We start from the raw sequence: 23971 nt of genomic DNA, 5'->3' as shown, positions 1-23971 counted from the left end.
ATGTCAACTCCTCCCCCCCATGAGGTACTGGAAACAATCCAGAGATAACCACCCTGGAAGTCCTGCTTTTCAGTCTTCTTTCTAACTCTCTAAACTTGCGTAGCAGAAACTCCTTCTTCTTCCCGACGTCGTTTGTGCCGACGTGCACAACTCCTGCCGGCTGTTCACCCTCCCTCTCCAGGATGTTCTGAATGTGGTTCGTGTTCATGTCCACCTTTGTTCCCCAGGGGGTGGGAGCCTTCTGCAGCCGACCTCGAGGGAGCAAGAGACTGCACACTCTAGAACCTTAAGCGAAACACAAAGTGCTGGAAGAACTCAGTGGGTTAGGCAGCATCTGTGGAAAGTATGAACAGACAGTTTTGGGTTGGGAACCTTCTCTGATCTGAATCATCATCTGTCCATTCCCTCCAGAGATGTTCATAAGTTCGGCCCATCAAGTCTACTTCGCCATTCAATCATGGCTGATCTATCTTTCCCTCTCAACAGATGCTGCCTGACCTGCTGAGTTCCTCTCGCACTTTGTATTTTGCTTTCTGTCTGCATTTAATTTTCCATTAAATTATTGGTCTGTTCTCTATTCCACAAAGGATTTTTGAAAAAAGGATTGGTTAAGAAATTGCACGATTGCTTGTCTGTTCGCAAGCCTCCAAGGTTTGATCACCCCGCGCGGGGGAGCTGACCTCCCCCCCCCGATGCGGGAGCTGATCGGCCCGACGCGGAGGGCCCAAAAGCTGCCGACTACGGGAGTCAAGATCGTCCCGTCAATGGAGGGCTTGAGGCACCCGACTGCGGAACAACAAAGGGAAGGGACTTGAACTTTATTTCGCCTTCCATCACTGTGAGGAATGTGTAGGAGTCACCGTGGTGGATGTTCATGTTAAAATGTGTTTTGGGTGATCTGTTACTTTTTATTTGTATGACTGACTTTGGCAAATGAAATTCCTCGTATGTTGCAAAACATACTTGGCAAATAAAGTGCTCTTCTGATTCTGATTCTGTTCGCAAGCCTCCAATATGAAATTATTGCTAATTACAGCAGTTTTAGAAAGCTAGGGAGAGTAGATTGTGTGCAGCTGTTATTGGGGACATGTGGAATTCATTTAAAGGCTGGTTATAATTTCGGACCAACATGTTCCAGAGAACACCAAGGATTACAAGGTTCAGAAACCTTGGAAGAATGAAAAGTACATGCAAGGTTTTGGGAGCTGAAATCAGGCAGGGCCCTTGACAAATATTAGGAAAGCAAGAAAGAAGGCATGAAATGTCCTAGATTAGTAAAATTATAGGGAATCCAAAGACATTTTATACATACATTAAAAATAGGAGGGTAAATATGTACAGGGTAGGACCACTCAAAGAGAAAGGAGTGAATTTATACCAGGGGCCGGAGGAAGTGGGCGAGGAACTAAATGTGGTATTCAGCAAGAAGGATGGCGCAGCGGTAGAGCTGCTACCTTACAGTGCCACCCAGGCTGATTACATAGGATGTAGACGGCAGAAAATTGGCTGAGCTGAGGACAAGAAGGTTGTCAAAAGATTGAGCAGGATACAAGCCAGTTGGTAATGTGGGCAGAGGAATGGCAAGTGGCGTTTAACCCAGCCAAGTGTGAGGGGAAACACAAGTACACAGTAAATGGGCTCAGTAAGTTGCAACCTACTGTGAATAACAAAAATGGTGTGTTGGTCGGCGTGGATACAGTCGGCTGAAGGACCTGCTTTCACGCCGTATCTCTCAATCAAATCAATCCAAGGCTTATGTCTGAAAATTTTTATTTTGTTTTCATTATTCCTGAACATTCCTTTAAGCGGTAAAGCTCCTGACGATGCACGTGTCAAGTGCTCAGGTAGGATTAACAAAATTTTAAGATTCTAAATTACAATTTTGTTGAGCCTTCAGAGACAGAATTGGAAAAATACTAAAGGAGTCAGAGTAACATCCACACATATAATGGAGGCGCCATCTTCATGCAATGGCGGGCAAGATGTAAAAAGCCACCCAAAAATTGTCACACATTTATACACCAAATTAATTTGTTATCAGAAAAAGTACTATGTAATAAATCTGTACATCCAAATAAATTTGGGTTCTACGCCTAAAGTTACATTATAAGGTTATATACATTTATTACCCCCTTTCATATTACCTTAAGTAAGCCTTCATTCCCACCGCAACATAAAACAAGACTAAGCTGCAAGACTAACTCTTGGAGAGGAGGAAAACAAAATGAGAAGATTAGTTTACACGCCCAATTATATCCTTTAGACCTGTCTAATAAAACATCAACAGATCCCCAGCCTTTCTAACAGTGTCATCATTTCTTGTACACTAACCTACCGTGAATTTCAGTGCAGACGATCACTTCTGTCCTTATTCTTCACTCTTTGGATCTTTGGATGGACTGAAGCTGAGAATTAATTACCTCTCAGACTAGAAGATATAGAAGTTGAGCTGGTCCAATTATATTCATGACTGATGTGCACTCTATTACTGTATACATAAACTGACAAATGTACACAAATTAAAATTAAATGCAGCAAGTTCCCAACATTGATAAAATACAAAAACATAGCAGGGTTTTGAGTAACGCTCACAAAAACTAGAATGCACAAAGTTTCTGGAGTTAGCTTTCTATGTCTGGTTCAGAAAGCTAACTGTCTCAGAACAGAGGCTCGAATAACTTTTAAGTAGTCAGATGTTCCCCTCCTTTGCAATAGAACAAATAATTTTAAATAAACTTTGTCCTCTTCACTGAAGAGAGCTAGTCTATTCTTCATTAATGAGCTATGTTTGTGTGGGAAGATCAGCACTGCGTTGTAGTAATGCTTACTGCATATAATCCAAGCCTTTACTGAAGAGTTGGTTAAAACAGTCAACACGAGCTCAGGATCAAGGGAAACAGATGTTGCTTAAAACTTCCACCAATGGAACCCACACTTTACCCAGTGTTAACCCAATGTCTCCTTGCAGTTTAAACTGTGCAAGTTCCAGTTTAACAAACGAAAAATGATCCTCAGCTCCCCTGGTCTCTGGCCTTCCTTAGTCAATTTTCACGTTTGTGTAGATCTTTCTGACAAAGGCACTTGTTCCCATAAAACCAACAGCACCTGGTGGGAAAAAAAGGAGCACAGCGTCTTACAATCCAAACAATCCTGATTAACATTAATATTCCATTTACAACAACAGCATAGTTTCTGCTTTGTCAAATTAATTTTTCTATACCTAGTTACATTATAATGTTATACACGTTTATTACTATGTACTTGTCCAAGTGTCTTTTAAGTGTTGTTATAGTGCCCGCCTCAACTCCCTCCTCTGGCAGCTCGTTCCATATATCCACCAATATAGGTGCAGCTCTGTGGGAAACCAAATGACAATTTCCTGGCCGACCCAGTATGGACTGAGGTGAAATACAGGAGTTCATGTATAACTACTGGAGATGCTTGAGATGAGTTAATATCCATGCACGGAGCCTGAACACTAACGGTTGTGTACTTGCCTCAACTACATCCTCTGGTCGTTCATTCCATATACCACCTTCAGTGAAAATGTTGCCCCCCCCCCCCCCCAGGTTCCTATTAAATCTTGCCCCTCTCACTTCAAACCTCTGGTTCTACATTCCCCCACTCTAAGTAAAAGGGAGCAGTCAAACAGACAGTTCAAACATAATAAACTAAATGAGATTTTCAATTTGGTAAATCTGGTTTCTTCACCAAGTGGTTTCAGACATGTCTACCCCCCTCCCCCCTCCCACGCCCAGTCAACGTCAAGTGCTGAAGCAGGTAAAATCTAACATAAAAGTCTTGATGCATGTTTCCATTCCAATTACCCTGAAATGCTTAATTGCCTAATAAAAGGAAAAAAACTGAAATTATTCAGCAACACTCAGAACCTCAGTGAGTCCCAGAGTTTTACAGCCAATTAAGCCTTTTTTCTTTGAACTGTAGCCACGGTTGTAAGACAGGAAATGCTGCAACCAATTTGCACCCAGCAAGTTCCCAGTGACAGTAATGTGATAAAGACCAGATAATGAGTTTGAAGTATTGGTGGGTGGACAAATACCAACAGAACCGAAGAAAATTACACCACTTCTCCGCAAAATAGTTTTGTGGGATCAAGACTGCGTAGTCAAAGCATGTAGCAAGACTTAAAGTGACAACTAACCCATTGAAAGTTAAGTCCGAACAACTGCACCACAACTTCACTGTAGGGCGGTACAGCGCCTGTGACCCAGGTTCGATCCTGACTAGTTGATTAGCGCAAGTGTCAGGGGTTATGGGGAGCAGCAGGAGAATGGGATAGATAGATAGATCAGCCAAATGGACTAATTCTGCTCCTATCACTTATGAACTTATGACTACAGGTGCTGTCTGTTGAGTTTGCATGTTCTCCCAGTGACCACATGGGATTTACTCATGATCCGGTTTCCTCCCACACTCCAAAGACGTACAGGTTTGGATGTGGGAGGAAACCGGAGCGCCCGGAAAAAAACTCACGCAGTCATAGGGAGAACGTATAAACTCCATACTGTTATGTAAAAATTGTAAAATTGTCCCTAGTGTGTAGGATAGTGTTAGTGCACGGGGGTGAGCGCTGGTCAGCTCGGACTCAGTGGACTGAAGGGCCTGTTTCCATGCCATATCTCTAAAGTATAACTAACATCAAAATCATCACAATATCAATTTCCCCTGCGACACATTGTTCCCCGATGATACTCGCCCAATAGGTCATTCGATAAGTCTTGATGGCTTGGCTCATCAACTTACCAACCAGTCAACTTCAATGCACAGCTAGGTCACCAGACATGTCCAACATTTAATAGCTTTTGATTTATAAATGGCAAATACAGATAGGTCCGCAGTAACAATAAATCATTGCTCTCAGTTTAGAGAAATTACTGCTATTTTTTAAGTTTTAGGGTGCATGGAAGCCAAATTTGACCATTTAATTTAGAATTATTCAATGATACATCATAGAATGGACAGCGCAGCGGTAGAGTTGCAGCCTTACAGTGCCAGAGACCCGGGATTGATCATGACTTTGGGTGTTGTCTGTATGGAGTTTGTACGTTCTCCCCGTGACCTGCGTGGGTTCTCTCTGGGAGCTCCGATTTCCTCCCACACTCCAAAGATGTACAGGCTTGTAGGCTAATTGGCTTGGTAAAATTGTAAATGGTCCCTAGAGTGTGTAGGATAGTGTTAGTGTGCTAGAATTGCTGGTCGGTGTACTCAGTGGGCCAAAGGGCTGGATTCCTCTACCTATCTCTAAACTAAAATTAAACACTTTCAGTTTCATTCCAATCCACAGCCCATGTTCAGACAAATAAAATCCAAAGCTGGCAACCCTGGTTTTAGTGTCCACCTAGACCCTGATCTAGCCTTGGAGACACCAGAGACTGCAAGCGCTAGTTACTGGAGCAACAAACAATCTGCTGGTGTTGCCAGAGTAAAAGCCCTGTCCCACTGTACAAGCTCATTCAAGAGCTTTCCCGAGTTTAAACTCGTGGTAAGTACATAGAATGAACGAAGCGGGTACGTCCAAGCCCGTGGACGTCTCTTAGAGGCTCGTAACGCTAACGGCAGGTACTCGGGAAACGCGGTAAGCTCGGGAAGACTCTTGAAGATTTTTCAACATGTTGAAAAATGTCCACGAGAGCCCCGAGTATCTGCGAGCGGCCATTACCGTAAATCTCCGAGTTTGAATCAGGGCAAACTCGGGAGAACTCTTGAATGAACTCGTACAGTGGGACAGGGCTTTAAGTTTGGAACGAGGCTACACCACATCGCTAACAAAAACGACAGATGTAGCTAGGACCTGAGCGAGTGCCCGTGGCTACACCTTGGATTTGTACAAAGTGAGAGCAGTTGAAAGAGAAGTTGGTCAGAGTTCAGCCAGGCAGATGAGAGTGTTGGTGAAGGGGAAACATAGAAAATAGGTGCAGGAGTAGGCCATTCGGCCCTTCGAGCCTGCACCGTCATTCAATATGATCATGGCTGATCATCCAACTCAGTATCCTGTACCTGCCTTCTCTCCATACCCCCTGATCCCTTTAGCCACAAGGGCCACATCTAACTCCCTCTTAAATATAGCCAATGAACAGGCCTCAACTACCTTCTGTGGCAGAGAATTCCAGAGATTCACCACTCTCTGTGTGAAAAATGTTTTCCTCATCTCGGTCCTAAAAGATTTCCCCCTTATCCTTAAACTGTGACCTGTGAGCTGGTTGGATGTGTGTTGCAGAAAGAAGCAGAAGGTTTTAACATCTTTTCAATGGACGATGGAGATGTATACGGACTGGACACCCAGAATGATGAGGTGGTGGGAGCTAGAGAATGGACATTGTGAAAGTGACGGAACAAGCTGTCCTGGATGCAAGGGGGAACGTAATGACAGGGGGAAACAGGATAGAGTACGGTATGAAGAAACAAGTTCAATGGGGCAAGAGCATTGTGAGGCAGCGGTAGAGTTGCCGACTTACAGCGCCAGAGACCTGGCTTTAGTACCGACAATGGGTGCTGTCCAATGGAGTTTGTACATTCTCCATGACTGTATGGGGTTTCCCCGGGTGCTCTGCATTCCTCCCACACTCCAAAGACGTACAGGTTTGTAGGTTAATTGGGTTCAGTACAAATTGTAAATTGTCCCTAGTGTGTAAGGTAGTGCTAGTACGGACTCAGTGGGCCGAAGGGCCTGTTTCTACGCTGTATCTCTAAACCAAACTAAAGCAGGCAGAAATAATGGGCCTATTTAAGGATCCTGGCTATGGACCTTGGATCTGTCTATGGATCCCGGGTAAGAAAAGCAGGAAGTGTAGGGACGAGGCATGATCACGTTGAAACTATGGAGGGGAAATCTGCTGATGTGATGAAATCTGTGACAGTGGGCCGGTGGTTGTTGGTAAGGTCATGATGCACGGAGAGATAAGAGGTGGTATCTGAGAGCCGTCGCTGGGCCAGTGCAAAGTAAAGGTAGTCCACCCGACTATAACAGCACTGACCGTCTGTGGATTTGATAACTAGGTTGCTCAGTGAATGGATAGCTACGCATTTGCACAATGTATGCATGGAGTTGGTGAGGGCTGTGGAGAAGTTGAGGCATAGGAAGGAACTGCAGATGCTGGTTTAGACCGTAGACACAAAGTGCTGGGGTAACTCAGCGGGTCAGGCATCTCTAGAGAAAAAGGATGGGTGACGTTTCGGGTCAGAACTCTTCTTGAGATTGACCCTTCATTAGTCTGCAGAAGGTTTCCGACCCAAAATGTCACCCATCCTTTATCTCTAGAGATTCCTGACTGACCCGCTGAGTTACCCCAGCACTTTGTGTCTATCTTTGGAGAAGTTGAGGTGGATGATATCACAGCAATTGGAAGTGAAAGGTTCAAGCGAGGGTAAAAGGTCCAAAGGGTCTAAGAAGAAGCGGAGAGTTGGAGACTTGAGAAGAGGTTATCAGTGGAGGGTTGATGAGGACTCCTTGCCAATGAAACAGGCACAGAGGCGACAGAAGAGCTCAACGTCATGTCAGGCCCAGAATTGGTTGAGGTACTGGCAGAGATGCACAAAGGTAAGACCTGTGTTGAGGACTGACTGTTCAGCATAAGCATATAGATGCTGTTTGACCCACTGCGTTCTTCCAACAGATTGTTGCTCCTGAACCACTACAATTCCAACACAGCACTTACCACACATGATCCCAAGCGCAGAGCTGAATACTGCCATGTACCCAAAATAGAATGCCGTCTGAAACAGTCCATACATCCTTTTGAACAAAAGTAGTAAATCATGATTTTAGTGCACAATAGACCAACATTTAATCACACAAATTATTCAGCTTTTAACAGTTCTTAAAATTTGATGAACATGTGCTCTTACACACACAATATCCTATTATGCAATGACATTTATTTCCATACAAAAGGTGGCCATCTTTCGACTGAAGGGAGGCCAGTCTCAATAAAAATTTAAGAGACTGGGGGACAGAAGTTAATGACAACGCAACACTATGAGAGTCAAAATAAACCAAGGAAAACTTGCCAAATAAGTCAAGTCCAAAAGCAAAATGTCACCAGGCTTGTATAGACTAGAATACAATGGTAAGTCAGAACAAAAATAGATGAGCCACTATCAACTTCACAATAATCTTTGGAGTTTGGTATTGTATTGTCATAGGGTGAGAAATATTAGAGATGAGGAAAATAACCACAAGCTTGGGCTAAGTGGTAAACGTTATTACTTTAAAAAAAATATATAAAAGCTATTACATTTATTCGTGAGGGAATTAAGATCTTGGGCTGGAATAAACAGAAAACACAGCCATGGATTAAATTTGGGGAAAGCACTTATTTGAGGGCTGAGAGGCTGGAGGCAATTCCTGAGGATCAGATAGAAGACCCTATTATGAGATGTGAAAGTGAAAGGGGATTGTTTTAAAGTCAAGCCGTTATTAAATTAAAGGTCATCAAACATAAGTGTCATGTGCAAACAGCAGCTGGTTTCAGATAGGACTAAGAAACAGGAAGAATTGGTTGACCTCAGGTTTACAGGATAGGAAATGCTGCCCAGCAGTGTGTGGGAGCAGTCATGTCTTTGAGAAATTTTATGTGGGGATAACGTTACTGAAAAGCAGCGCATAATTCAAAAATACGTAAATTAAACATAAATTCATAAGTGATGGATGGATGAATGAAGAAACAATACTTTATTATCACATGTGACAAGTCACAGTGAGATTTGTTGTTTTGCCCACTCAAGGTCTGCATAAAGGGCGCCCACAGTTACTAAGTATTTCATTTGTGGTCCCCTTAGTTCTCCGCGCCCCCCCCCCCCCCCCAGGTCTCTCATTGTTCTCCCTCTGGGCGGTGATAGGAGCAGAATTAGGCTGTTCGGCCCATCAAGTCCTCTGCCATTCAATCTATCTTTCCTTCTTAACCCCAATCTCCTGCCTTCTCCCCATAACCCGAGACACCCATAGTCACATATGGCTGTGGTAACATCTTTGTTAATCTCTGTACTCTCACCAGCCAAATGGTATCATTCCTACAGCAGTGGGACCAAAACTGAATAAAGTACTCAAAATGTGGCATCATCAGCATCTTGTACGACTGAAACATAACTTCCCAACTTCAAGACTCTATTCCCTTTCCACCACCCTATCTACCTGTGATGCTATTTCCAGGGAGGAATGTCCTTGTACTCCTGGATTCCTCTGCTCTGCAACATTGCCCAGGACCCGACTGTTCACTGCGAAGGTCCTGCCCTGCTTGACTTCCCAAAATGTAACACCCCATACTTATCTGAATTAAACTCCATTTGCCATTCCTCGGCCCACTTGCCCAACTGATCACGATTCCACTGGTATTCTTGACAGCCATTTTCACTATCTATGATACCACCTATTTTAGTGTCATCTGCAAACTTACTATCATGCCTTGTCCACATTCACATCCACATTCTCTTTAACCAAGTTACCACGATCATGCATTCTGAACACCTTTATTTGGCTTGACAGTACAATTATAAGTTAAACAAATAAACTTGGTTGCGTACTTTGTTTTGAAGAAGTAGTAGTAGAAGGAGTACATGTAAACATAGACTGCAGTAGATGCTGCCGAAAGAAAGCTTGTCCATTGCCTGCAACAGCAAGAAGTTTCATGTTGAGAAAAGATGCATTAAATCAAAAATCTTCAATATCACTCTACATACTAAAACATTCCACAACAGGAAAGTATAGAACATAGTACATCACAGGCGCAGGCTCTTGGGCCTTCAATGTCTGTGCCCAACATGATGTCAAGCCATCTCTTATCTCCTTGCACATAACCTGAATCCCTCCATTCCCTGCATATCCATGTGTCTATCCTAACGCTGCTTTAAAGGCACTATCATATCTCGCTCCATTACCACCCCTGGCAGCGCGTTTCCAACACCCACTACTCATCGTGTAACAAAAACTTGCAATCATAAAGAATGCAACTTTAAGTAGATAGAGGACCACTTCCTTTGAGAATTGCTGTCATGTCATTATATGAGGCGTTATGTTATAACGTAAAACAGTCCAAATTCAGAGAGCTGCAGTTTTATTAGATTAGAAACAGATCTTTTCATTCTAGCATTTTTGTTCCAAACCAAAAGCTGCAACCAATACAAAGATCAGAGTCTCATGGCAAAAAACTAACCCCGGGGCTCTTTGTTGCCACAGGTGACAGATGGTTCAAAAGCTGCACATAGGCACAGCAGTAGAGATGCTGCTTTACAGCGCCAGAGCCCCGGCTCTATCCTGACTACAAGTGCTGTTTGTATGGAGTTTGTACGTTCTCCCCATGGGCTTTCTCCGGGTGCTCCGGTTTCCTTCCACACGCCAAACGCTTTGTAAAATTGCCCAGTGCGTGGGTATCACTGGTCGGCACGGACTGAGTAGCCAGCAGGGCATGTTTCCTTGCTGTGTCTCTAAAGTCTAAAGTAAAGTCAATGCAGCTGCAATGAAAGTAGACGGAGCACCATGTTTTTCACAGAATTGTCAGTCTCTGAAATAAGCTGTTATAATCTCAATTTAACTGATCGTAATAAAAGTAAAATTAATTCCGCATTACCACAGGACGAACCTGGCAGGTATTATTGAACAAATGGGAATTTTACATATAAAACCATGGCTCTTGTTCAACACTTCAACACACTCATCAGGGCAGTACAGTGGCGCAGCAGTAGAGTAGCTGCCTCGTGGCGCCAGAGACACTGGTTCAATCCCGGCTGCGAGCGCTGTCTGTACGGAGTTTGTACGTTCTCCCTGAGACCACGTGGGTGTTCTCTGGGTGCCCCGGTTTCCTCTCGCATCCAAAATATGTGCAGGTTTGTAGGTTAAATGGCTGCTGCAAATTGTTCCTGTTGTGCAGCATCGAACTAGTGTACGGGTTCCACACCTAAACTAAACCACATCGTAATGTGCTGTACATGTACACAGGGGTTCAAATACAAAGCCCTTTAGCGTTACAAAGCCTGCTGAATAGTAGTTGGGTTCCCATATAAAGAGCAGTGAATTGGATAAAGTACCGGAGGCATTTGGTATCAACAAATCTGAACCAAAGTGAAAGTTAAACACAATCAGATATTTTGAGAGTCTGGTTCACTGGAGTGACAGGAAACAGTTCTGTACTAAAGCCCTTCTCACACACGGCTTAGTCTCAGAGATATAGTGTGGAAACAGGCCCATCGACCCACAGAGTCCACACCAACAATTGATCTTGCGGACACAGGATTGGTGTCATCCCATTTTGGCATGACTATGGCATGACTTGGCATGACCCTACACACTATGGACAATTTTACAGAAGCCAATTAACCTACAAACCTGCACGTCTTAGGGATGTGGGAGGAAACTGGAGCACCCGGAGGTAACCCACATGATCACATGGAGGACTTACTGCAGAGAGAGCACCCGAGGTCAGGAACGAACTTGGGTCCCAGGCACTGTAAGGCAGCAGCTCTACCACTGTCCCAGCCTCCAGTAAATGAACATTTAACCAATAGTCACACAGATAGGTGGGAGATAACTTACCACCTGTAATCTTCAGCATTTAGCAGAAAGTAAGTGCAGACAATGGTAACGCACACGGTCACAATGCAGAGAATAACCAGGACAAGCATCATGAAACCGTATACGTAATATATCTTGTAAGCCCAAAAAGAGGTGAAGATGAAGTACCTGAAGGAGAGAAGAACAGTAAATCACAATGCACTTTTTAAATTGATCTGTCTAAACTTCAGTGATTATAGTTTTTAGAGTTTATGACAACTGTACAAATTCACACAGTAATCCAACTAAATCAGTGTATTAACACCAAGACCCAGTTCCCTTTAATACCATCGTATACATTCTTTACACATCTGAAAGTGCTCTCACCATTGGCCATCATCAGTGATTTACCCTGTTTAAAATGACCAGTGGGTCAGAATGAGCAGAGTCCTGTATTGGTATTGCTAAATGATTTCACCACCTCCTCTACCTCACTTGTACACAGCATTACGTTTCTGCGTAAATGTGAATACCGTAAGGCTTCACTGAAGAATGCTGCATTCCACTATTTAAATGGAAAGGAATGCTTCAAAATCAGTTATTTACAAGCGAATGGCCAAGAATAAACCATTCCTGCTCCTTCCTTCCTACAGGCAAAAATGCTATAAATATTCATCAGATCAAACAGTATCTGTGGAGAAAGAATATTCATCCTGAATGAAGGGGGACACGTCGAGAACAAAGGGGGGCCCGGCAGGGGGCTGCCTGCAGTCACGTGTGGTGGCAGGCAGTAGATAGGACTGTTTGGTGAACTTTTTGAAACGTTGTCGCTGCCAGAAACGTGGCGACTCGTGTTCTGCCCAGGTGAGGTCTGCTGCATGAATGTATCGGGTTGTACAAAGCATTTCACTGTACCTTGGTACATGTGACAATAAAGTATCAGTGAACTGTGTGGCTGGCTGTTAAGTGAGCTTAGTGACATCTTGTGATACTGGATAACCTGTAGCTCACTGAACAGATCCATGATGGCAGTCACTGTCAGGGAAGTGCAATCAATGCACAGAAACCATATCATCTCTCTTGGCCCTTACGTAAAAATTCTGTAGAGAATGTCTGCAGAAAAACCAACCCAACAAAATTTTTTTTGCTACCGTATAAAAGTAAAACAAAACTTACATCTCAATAAAAATAGAACCAAATGGCAAGATTCCACCAAGGCAGACGATAACAGCTGGCTCCATAAACCTGCAAACACAGGGTTAAAGTCAGCACCAGTGAGCACAACGCTACAATAGAAAGCATTGTCCATTGCCGCCACATTTTCCAATATTTCCAGTGTGGAGAAGCCTTTTATTTTGATTCTAAGAGCGAGTCTCCTCCAAGATAGCATTCCACGTACCGAGATATATTCCTTGCGTTCGCAGAATAAAGAGAACTGTGAATTGTATTAAACCAATTTCCGCTATAAAACTCAAAAGATGAAATGACTGCCTTGTGCTAGAAAGACACACTGATCATTGAAAGCTCAGTAAACAAAATGAACTAGCAGCGTTGATTTAATAGAGTTTTGTCCAGCAAATCATTTCTGCTGCTTACAGAAGCTGACATTTTAACAGAGTTTAAAATGTTGATTTCTCTAAATCATATAATGAACTGAATAAATTGTCAATAAATCTTTACATCTACTTACCACTTCTTCTCTGGAATTGGACGTGGCACTGCATTTACACGGCAAGGGAAGTTGGGTTGTCCTGACATATTTCTACCAAGAATAGTCCCCACTAAATTCAGTGGGAGGATGACAAAAAAACAAATGCTGCAAACGGCAACCTTTGAAAGAGGAGAACAATCATCTTAGAGTCAATTTAACCTTGCTGCGCAAAGTTACTGCACCACTAAAATATTCTCACAAACTGTCAACCATAAAAGACACAAAGTGCTGGAGAAACTCAGCATGGCAGATAGCATTGCTGGAGAATAGACAATAGACAATAGGTGCAGGAGTAGGCCATTCAGCCCTTCGAGCCAGCACCGCCATTCTATGTGATCATGGCTGATCATCCCCAATCAGTACCCCCTTCCTGCCTTCTCCCCATATCCCCTGACTCCGCTATTTTTAAGAGCCCTATCTAGCTCCCTCTTGAAAGCATCCAGAGAACCGGCCTCCACCGCCCTCTGAGGCAGAGAATTCCACAGACTTACAACTCTCTGTGAGAAAAAGTGTTTCCTCGTCTCCGTTCTAAATGGCTTACTCCTTATTCTTAAACTGTGGCCCCTGGTTCTGGGCTCCCCCAACATCGGGAACATGTTTCCTGCCTCTAGCGTGTCCAAACCCTTAACAATCTTATATGTTTCAATGAGATCCCATCTCATCCTTCTAAACTCCAGAGTGTACAAGCCCAGCTGCTCCATTCTCTCAGCATATGACAGTCCCGCCATCCCGGGAATTAACCTTGTAAACCTACGCTGCACTCCCTCAATAGCAAGAATGTCCTTCCTCAAATTAGGGGGCCAAAACTGCACACAATACTCCAGGTGTGGTCTCACTAGGGCTCTGTGAACATGTGAACTAGAGAACATGGATAAGTGCCGACTTTGAAGAATTTCTCCCATATTCTCCAGGGATGCTGCCTAACCCACTGAGTTACTCCAGCACTGGTCTTTTTTTGTAAACCAGCATTTAGTTCCTTGTTTTTTACATACTGCAAACCATAACTGGTATGAATACAATCATAAAAACATTGAGTCTGTAGTGTCACGTGCAAAACATTTATGAATGTCAGGTTGATACAAAAAGACACGTCATCTGCTAAATTATTTTTCAAACCAACAGCTTTCTTTGTATGGTATTAGCATAATAGGTATTGTGGGCAATTCAATGATGACACCAGAGCCCATTAAGGTACAGCTAATTCAAGAATCATAAACTCTATAGCAAGGAGACAGGCCACTCGGCCCATCTCGTCCATGGTGATTAAGTTGCCTAACTGAGCTAGCCCCACTTGCTTGTGCCTGGGCCTCATCTTTCCAAACCCCTCTTCATCATGTCATCGTCCAAGTCTCTCTCAAAACATCGCAATGATACATGGCTCCACCACCACCTCGTTCAATAAGCGCCACCCTGTGTGTGAAGTAGTGGAGTCGAGGGGCAACTGTAAAGTAATTGCCCCTCAGCTCTCCTTTCAATCTTTCCCCTCTCACTCTGGACTTATGCCCTCTAATTTTAGACTCTGTAGGGCAAAAAAAGTGGCTATTTATCTTGGTTAGCCATAAAATTAAGACAGCAATGCTCACAGCTAAAGGAAGAAAATGTTGTATCTTTCCAATCCAAGGTTTCATGTACAAAACCAATTTTGGTTCTTCCACATTGAGGTAATGAAAATATTCCTCATGTGAAGATTAACTCTGTTTAACACTATTAAAAAGCAATAACGATAAGTCTGGTATTACTTGTCCATAATTAGAGCAAACAATAATGATACTGTGTAATACTGAGCTTCAATGTAGCGTAGACCAAATAAGGATGACCAAAAAATCATTAGAATTTCAACTTTGCAAACTTCATTGGTAAGTATGATATTTAGTCATTTAGCTTTGAGAATGATTCAACCATTGATGCCTTAGCTGCCATGCTTACCATTGTTCCAAAAGGAATGGCCCGTGATGCATGATAATAGATCGCAATGAAGTTTATGAAGAATGCGGTTCCACACACCATGGCTGGGATCAGAAAAGCCCCGATAAACATCTGTTTTATCCATCTTCTGCCTGATTAAATGTAAAAAAAGCAGAAATTTACTATTAATTTCAGTTTCATCAGCATTCGCATTACACAAATAGATTTTCACATTATGAATTAATGCTATATTATTCCTATATTATCTTTTTCTCATTTCTATCTGGGACATTTCTCATGTGACATAATAACCAGGGCCCATCCATCTCCACTTCCTTTCTTCGCCCATGTCTTCCCCATTAAGGAAATACCAAACACCCTGTCCTTCTTCCCTGAACAAAGATTCCACTCCAGCTATATCTAATTTGTTCCAAGGACTTGGAGCTTGTCCTTGTGCCTCCAAGGCAACTTGTACAGCAGGGCTTACAGCAGCTGTAACCCCAAACCAGAAATTGTCAGTCATTTTGGTCACCAATAATGATGAAAAATGTCACCAACATATGTGGGAAGTAGGAATATACCAGCTCAATCTGTGGAAAATAAGAATATTACAGCTAATTTTATAGTTTTGTAAACAATCAGGGCGGGAGTGGTGCAGCAGTAAAGTTGCTGCTGTACAGCACCAAAGACCTGGGTTCGATCTCGACTTCAGGCCGGGTTCGTTCCTGACTGAGTTTGTACATTCTCCCTATGACCGCATAGGTTTTCTCTGGGTGATCCGGTTTCCTTCCACACTACAAAGACGTACAGGTATGAAGGCTAATTAGCTTTGGTAAAAATAGTAAATTGCCCTCGTGTGTAGGATAGTACTAGTGTAAGGGGTGATCACGGCACGGACTCGGTGGGCCGAAGGGCCTGTTTCTACGCTGTGTCTCTAAAGTCTAAATCAGCTATGATTGGTACCAGCGTATCATTATTTACTGTAAAACAACCTCCACTTTTAGTGTAAAGCAGAATCGATTGCAATATTTGACGGGAAACTATCACATTATCAAAGAATAGACGCAAGAGGCTGGGTTGGTGGTTGCAGCGGGAAAGTGTAACTGAATACAGGTTATCCCTTGGGAACAAGAGATCTGCGTTAAGAGATGTCCATGTTAATCTTGTCTGTAAATTGGAAAATACACAAATCACTTGATATGATAACCATACCTGCACTGTATTGTAATGAACGGCATCAAAAGCACACAAGACTGACAAGAACAATGACTAAACGTGACGAGGGGAGGAAACTAGCTCTACCTCTCATAGGAATTAACCTACGACAGACTTTTGAATTTAATAATATCATGGACGGCAGTGTGTATGTGGGGGGGGGGGGGGGGGGCAATGTTGGGTGTTCGTGAACCGAGACCAGGCCGTGAGGTGATCCACTTTCTGACATTATGCGTTGAATGGCAAATGCTCTAAACCTCGCTGCTGCTATAGGTTATACTCCCTCTGCTGTCGGTCGCAAATTTAAGACATGTAGAAACTGATTTAGACATGTACAAACAAGGAACCGCAGCCGCTAGTTTACAAATAAAAGGGCACAAAATGGTGGAGTAACTAAGTCAGTCAAGCAGTATCTTTGCAGAACTTGAATAGATGATGTTTCAGGTCAGGATCCCTCTCCAGACTGGGTTGAAGAAGGGTCTGATTTGAAACGTCACCTATCCATGTTCTCCAGAGAACCGATTTAGACAATTACAATCCAGATCCTGGATTGTAATTAAAATAGTAACTATCATCTAAAAAGAACGTGGTTGAGAGAGAGGAAAACTCACAATTTTTGAGATGCATAAACACAGCAAGAAATAATAAAGAAATCACACATATTTCATTGTCTTTGCCTATAGTGATGTTAGAAACTAGTTCAATTGGAGGAAATTAGTCCCATTGCACCGCCTAGTGGCATAAACATGTATTGGTGGGCTGCATGGGCTTATCTTGCCTTTGCTATGGTTGCACGAAGTACAAAACTCCCTGCAGCCGATGCACAGATATAGCTATAGTGATGCCTCAGCTTAACTGCACCAGTGATTTTTCATCCTGAAAAATTGTTTTGCAAAGTATGAAAATAATCAATCAATTTGATTCTTGTTCATGATTTAACTTTTTAGGATTATGAATTAATAATATGATGCACGGTCAGCTTTCCAGGATATGAAAATGCAAACATATAGATGCTGGATATTCAGAAAAGGTGAATGTTGGAAACATTCAAAAGGCCAGGCAGAGTCTGTGGAAAGACGGATTCTTTATCAGCACTTGGTCTTAGGCCTAAAAGGTTTTTCTAATGATTCTTCTGAACCACCATTTTCTGGTTCAAGTTTCCAGGAAGATACCACCATTTCCCATTTTTAAGCACATTTTATATTTGAATCTTTGATTTCGTATCTGAGCGAGAGCTAATTTTGTTACTTTCCTTGTAGTTTGTGTGAACACAACTGAAAAAAAAAAAATCATGATCCGTTTATTCCGAAGTGTTTACCCTATTTCATGAAAGAGGGTAAATGCTGGAGTCAATTATAAAAGATGAGATAGCCGCACATTTGGATAGCAGTAACAGGATTGGTCCGTCAGCATGCATTTACGAAGGGGAAATCATGCTCGACTAATCTTCTGGAATTTTTTGAGGATGTAACTAGGAAAATGGACAAGGGCGAGTCAGTGGATGTAGTGTACCTTTACTTTCAGAAAGCATTTGATAAGGTTGCACATAGGAGATTAGTGGGCACATAGGAGATTAGTGGGCAAAATTAGGGCACATGGTATTGGGGGTAGAGTGCTGACATGGATAGAAAATTGTTCGGCAGACAGGAAATAAAGAGTAGGGATTAACGGGTCCCTTTCAGAATGGCAGGCAGTGACTAGTGGGGTACCGCAAGGTTCGGTGCTGGGGCTATTTACAATAATAATAATAATAATAATAATAATAATACATTTATTTATGGGCGCCTTTCTAGAGTCTCAAGGACACCTTACAAAAATTTAGCAAGTAGTGGAAAAACATGTAAGCGGAATGAAATAAATAGTAGAGACATGACTAGTACACAAATTAAAGACAGAATTCAATTCAAAACACAATATGAGGCAATTCAAGCACAGACGAAAAGGGAGGGGGACGTGGGGCTAAGGATAGGCAGAGGTGAAGAGATGGGTCTTGAGGCGGGACTGGAAGATGGTGAGGGACACGGAATGGCGGATCAGTTGGGGGAGGGAGTTCCAGAGCCTGGGAGCTGCCCTGGAGAAGGCTCTGTCCCCAAAACTGCAGAGGTTGGATTTGTGGATGGAGAGGAGACCAGCTGATGTGGATCTGAGGGACCCTGAGGGTTGGTAGTGGGAGAGGTCAGTGAGATATACATCAATGATTTGGATGAAGGGATTCAAAGTAACATTAGCAAATTTGCAGATGACACAAAGCTGGGTGGCAGTGTGAACTGTGAGGATGCTCTGAGAATACAGGGTGACCTGGACAGGCTGGGGGAGTGGGCAGATGCACGGCAGATGAAGTTTAATGAGGATAAATGTGAGGTTATCCACTTTGGTATCAAAAACAGGAAGTCAGATTACTATCTAAATGGCGACAAGTTGGGAAAAGAGGAAGTACAACAGGATCTGCGGGTCCTTGTTCATCAGTCTATGAAAGTAAGCATGCAGGTACAGCAGGCAGTGAAGAAAGCGAATGGCATGTTGGCCTTTATAACAAGAGTCGAGTATAGGAACAAAGAGGTCCTTCTGCAGTTGTACAGAGTCCTAGTGAACTGAACTGAACGTTATTTATAGAGCACTTTAAAAACAACCACTGTTACAACAAAGTGCTGTACATGACTAATCATAAACATAAAACAAAACAATAAAAACATTAAAAGACAGTAAAAACAATGAAAAACAATAGAAACACTAAAACAGGAGCAAAGTCTCATGCAGGGTCGAAAGCCAAGGAATAGAAAAGGGTTTTAAGATTAGTTTTGAAAATGGACAGTGAGACCACACCTGGACTATTGTGTGCAGTTTTGGTCCCCTAATTTGAGGAAGGACATTCTTGCCATTGAGGGAGTGCAGCGTAGGTTAATTCCCGGGATGGCGGGGCTGTCATATGCTGCGAGAATGGGCTGGGCTTGTACACTCTGGAGTAGAAGGGTGAGAGGGGATCTTATTGCAACATATAAGATTGTTAAGGGTTTGGACACGCTAGAGGCAAGAAACATGTTCCCGATGTTGGGGGAGTCCAGAACCAGGAGCCACAGTTTAAGAATAAGGGGTAAGCCATTTAGAACAGAGACGAGGAAACACTTTTTCTCACAGAGTTGTGAGTGTGGAATTCTCTGCCTCAGAGGGCGGTAGAGGCCGGTTCTCTGGATACTTTCAAGAGAGAGCTAGAGTCACGGGATATGGGGAGAAGGCAGGAACGTGGTACTGATTGGGGATGATCAGCCATGATCACATTGACTGGTGGTGCTGGTTCGAAGGGCCGAATGGCCTACTCCTGCACCTATTGTCTATTGTCTAAGAAGGTACTATAATAGCATTTAATAGACACTTGGACAAGTACATGGATAGGATAGGTTTAAAGGGATATGAGCCAAATGCAGGCAAATTGGACTAGCGTAAATGGGACATCATGGCCCGCACGCATTGGTTTGCCAGTTTCCTATGTCCATGACCAACACGAAAATTAACGTTATCGATGGCAAGGAGGATCGTCTTGTATTACAGGATATTGACAATTGATAAACTGGGGAGAGAAGTGCAATGTATTTGAGATGATGAATGAAGGTAGAACAAACATGAAGAATGGTAGGCTCTGAGCAGCACAGAGGAACAGTGGGACTTGGTGTACAAGGTTCCTTGAAGATGGTTGTACAGGTAGATATGGTGGTAAAGGAGGCGGAAGGGATCAGCCATCATTAGCTTCTGCACAGTATAGAGTTAGTATTTTGCAGTACAGAAGCAAGCCCTTTAGTCCACCTTGTCCATATTGACCATCCAGTATCCACAAACTAATCCCAATTGCTAGCACAGTGCATGGTATTCTATGCCTTGATCATTCAAGTGCTCGTCTAGATACTTCTTGTGTGTGTTGAGTTACTGCCTCCCTCACACTCTCAGGCAGCGCATTATAAATTCCAATCACCCTCTAGTTATAGTTACCTCATATATAGAAAATAAAAGCACCATACTATAGGAAGGTTGGAGCGGCACATCTAACTCTACAAAAAATACAGTGCCCTCAATAATGTTTGGGACAAAGACCCATCATTTATTTATTTGCCTCTGTACTTCACAATTTGAGATTTGTAATAGAAAAAAATCACGTGGTTAAAGTGCACATTGTCAGATTTTATGAAAGGGTATTTTTATACATTTTGGTTTCACCATCTAGAAATTACAGCTGTCCACTAATTTCATGGGCACCATAGTGTTTGGGACACATGGCTTCACAGGCGTTTGTAATTGCTCAGGTGTGTTTAATTGCCTCCTTAATGCAGGTATAAGAGAGCTCTCAGCACCAAGTCTTTCCTCCAGTCTTTCCATCACCTTTGGAAACTTTTATTGCTGTTTATCAACATGAGGACCAAAGTTGTGTCAATGAAAGTCAAAGAAGCCATTATGAGACTGAGAAACAAGAATACAACTGTTAGGGACATCAGTCAAACCTTAAGCTTACCAAAATCAACTGTTTGGAACATCATTAAGAAGAAAGAGAGCACTGGTGAACTTACTAATCGCAAAGGGACTAGCAGGCCAAGGAAGACCTCCACAGCTGATGACAGAAGAATTCTCTCTATAACAAAGAAAAATCCCCAAACACCTGTCCGACAGATCAGAAACACTCTTCAGGAGTCAGGTGTGGATTTGTCAATGACCACTGTCCGCAGAAGACTTCATGAACAGAAATACATAGGCTACACTGCAAGATGCAAACCGCTGGTTAGCCACAAAAATAGGATGGCCAGGTTACAGTTTGCCAAGAAGTACTTAAAAGAGCAACCTCAGTTCTGGAAAAAGGTCTTGTGGACAGATGAGACGAAGATTAACTTATATCAGAGTGATGGCAAGAGCAAAGTATGGAGGAGAGAAGGAACTGCCCAAGATCCAAAGCATACCACCTCATCTGTGAAACACGGTGCTGGGGGTGTTATGGCCTAGGCATCTATGGCTCCTGAAGGTACTGGCTCACTTATCTTCATTGATGATACAACTGCTGACGGTAGTAACATAATGAATTCTGAAGTGTATAAACACATCCTATCTGCTCGTTCAAACAAATGCCTCAAAACTCATTGGCCGGCAGTTCATTCTACAGCAAGACAATGATCCTAAGCATACTGCTAAAGCAACAAAGGAGTTATTCAAAGGTAAAAAATGGTCAATTCTTGAGTGGCCAAGTCAATCATCTGATCTGAACCCAATTGAGCATGTCTTTTATAAGCTGAAGAGAAATCTGAAGGGGACTAGCTCCCAAAACAAGCATAAGCTAACAATGGCTGCAATACAGATCTGGCAGAGCATCACCAGCAACTGATGATGTCCATGAATCGCAGACTTCAAGCAGACATTGCATGCAAAGGATATGCAACAAAATACCAAACATGACTACTTTCATTTACATGACATTGCTGTGTCCCAAACATTATGGTGCCCTAAAATGGGGGGACTATGTATAAACACTGCTGTAATTTCTACACGGTGAAACAAAAATGTATAACTTATTAGAATCTGACAATGTGCACTTTAACCACGTGTGATTTTTCTATTACAAATTTCAAATTATGGAGTACAGAGGCATATAAATAAATGATGGGTCTTTGTCTCAAACATTATGGAGGGAGGGCAATGTATAAGGAACAAAGACACCAAAACACTTCCCCATAATAGGTGTAAAAAACTTAAGAGTGTAGGTTTAAGGGTGCGTGGGGAGGAAGAGATTTAGATAGGATCTGAGGATAGTGGTTGGAATGTGGAATGCACCATATGAATGAGCAGTAGAAACAGGATCACAGTTTTTAAATCCCTAGTGTATGAGCAATTTATTGGCCATGGCAGAGACGGCTATGGACCAGGTGCTGATAACTGGGATGACGGGGCCATGATGTTCAGGACTAAAATATGAATGAAGGAATAAGTTTATTGGCCAAGTATGCACACATACAAAGGAATTTGCCTTGGTGCTCCGCTCGCAAGTAACACACAACATACAGTAAACCATTAAGAATAAAACATAAAACATTAAAACATTATAGTTTAAACATGTGAATGAAATAGCAAAAGGAGGCTACAGACGTTTGGTTATTGAATAGAGCTACTGCTTGTGGAAAAAAGCAGTTTTTATGTCTGGCTGTGGCGGCTTTGACAGTCCAGAGTTGCCTTCCAGAGAGAAGTGCTTTAAAGAGTTTGTGGCCAGGGTGAGAGGGGTCAGAGATGATCACTAGCTTCCTGACACGTGCAGTGTATAGTTCGTCAATGGGGAGGAAGGTTGCTGCCAACAACCTTCTCGGCTCATCAAACGTTTCGCTGCAGCCTCCGGATGTGGTGTTTGATGGCTGAGCCAAACCAGACCATGATGGAGAAGGTAAGGACAGACTCTACGATGACAGTATATAATTGGACCATCATTGCCTGTGGCAGATTGTGCTTCCTCAGCTGCCGCAGGAAGTACATCCTCTGTTGGGCTTTTGGCTGTGGAGTAGATGGTGGCCCCCCTTTTAAGGTCCCTGGAGATGATGGTTCCCAGGAACTTAAAAGACTCCACAGATGTGACACTTCCTGTCTGTCGGCAGATTCCTCCCCATCCTGGATCAGTCCAATCTGTTTGCGGTATGAACATTGACTTCTCTAATTTCAGGTAGTCCTTACTTTCTCCTCCCCTTCTCAGCTTTCCCTCAGCCCACTGGCTCTACCTCTTCCTTTCTTCCTCCCCTCCCCCCCCCCCCCACCCTCACATCAGTCTGAAGAAGAGTTTCGGCCCGAAACGTTGCCTATTTCCTTCGCTCCATAGATGCTGCCTCACCCGCTGAGTTTCTCCAGCACTTTTGTCTACCTTCAGTCCAATCAGGGTTGTGTCGTCGGCAAAATTGAGAAGCTTGACAGAGGAGTCTGTGGAGGTGCAGTCGTTGGTGTAGAGAGAGTAAAGAAGAGGGGAGAGTACGCAGCCTTGCGGTGCTCCTACGCTGAGGGTCTGCGGGTCCGAGATGTGCTTTCCCAGCCTGTCTGTCAGGAAGTTGATGATCAGTTGGGGATCAGCCAAGGGGCCTGCTTCAACGCTGTTTCACTCTATTAAAGATTGTTAAGAGTAGCTATTTTGCATTCTGGAGTTTGACATAGGAAGGCAGCACTAAAAATAACTAATATTTGGGGTGCAGAATAAATGCCAACAAGCAATGAAAGAGAAGGGAGTTTCAATTTAGAAAACAAAGCGAGGACCAAGAATGATATGTACAGCAGTAAAAAAAAACTTGAATGGACAAAGGGAGTTTGTTAATTCACAGAGATAGACACATATGCTCAATAGGTCAGGCAACATCTCTGGGGAAAAGGAGGTGGTGACATTTTGGGATGGGACCCTTCATCAGAATAACTTCATCAGTTAATTCACTGTTTTGGTTCACTTATTAACATTGCTCATTGATGAAATGCAAATGCATCCTCTCACACAAAAACAAAACTGAGAAATAGCAAAAATAGAGTACAAAACCCACCTCCTTGTCGAGCATACAGACTACCTCCAAAATAGCCATTCAGCGGTGATGTTGCAGCAAACACAAATATGGCTGTACTTAGCATAGATCCTCTCCTGCAAAAGGAAA

The 23971-nt window shown here is 42.9% G+C and overlaps 1 protein-coding gene across 1 annotated transcript in view; it reads right to left on the bottom strand.

Moving 5' to 3' along the window:
* Positions 1-1753: 1753 nt before the first annotated feature.
* tm9sf3 (transmembrane 9 superfamily member 3) overlaps positions 1754-23971 on the bottom strand; it is a 78996-nt gene continuing 56778 nt past the window's right edge. Inside the window, exons 8-15 of the mRNA XM_033012867.1 lie at positions 23864-23958; positions 15141-15271; positions 13194-13333; positions 12680-12748; positions 11546-11692; positions 9541-9624; positions 7677-7753; positions 1754-3105 (exon numbers count right to left, since the gene is read on the bottom strand). Coding sequence (XP_032868758.1) covers positions 3038-3105; positions 7677-7753; positions 9541-9624; positions 11546-11692; positions 12680-12748; positions 13194-13333; positions 15141-15271; positions 23864-23958 — 811 coding nt within the window. The 3' untranslated portion in view covers positions 1754-3037. The remainder of the gene's footprint in view (positions 3106-7676; positions 7754-9540; positions 9625-11545; positions 11693-12679; positions 12749-13193; positions 13334-15140; positions 15272-23863; positions 23959-23971) is intronic.

The sequence above is a fragment of the Amblyraja radiata genome, chromosome 37 (assembly GCF_010909765.2).
Source record: "Amblyraja radiata isolate CabotCenter1 chromosome 37, sAmbRad1.1.pri, whole genome shotgun sequence".
Classification (NCBI taxonomy): Eukaryota; Metazoa; Chordata; class Chondrichthyes; order Rajiformes; family Rajidae; genus Amblyraja; species Amblyraja radiata.
This window is presented reverse-complemented; position numbering and strand designations above follow the sequence as displayed.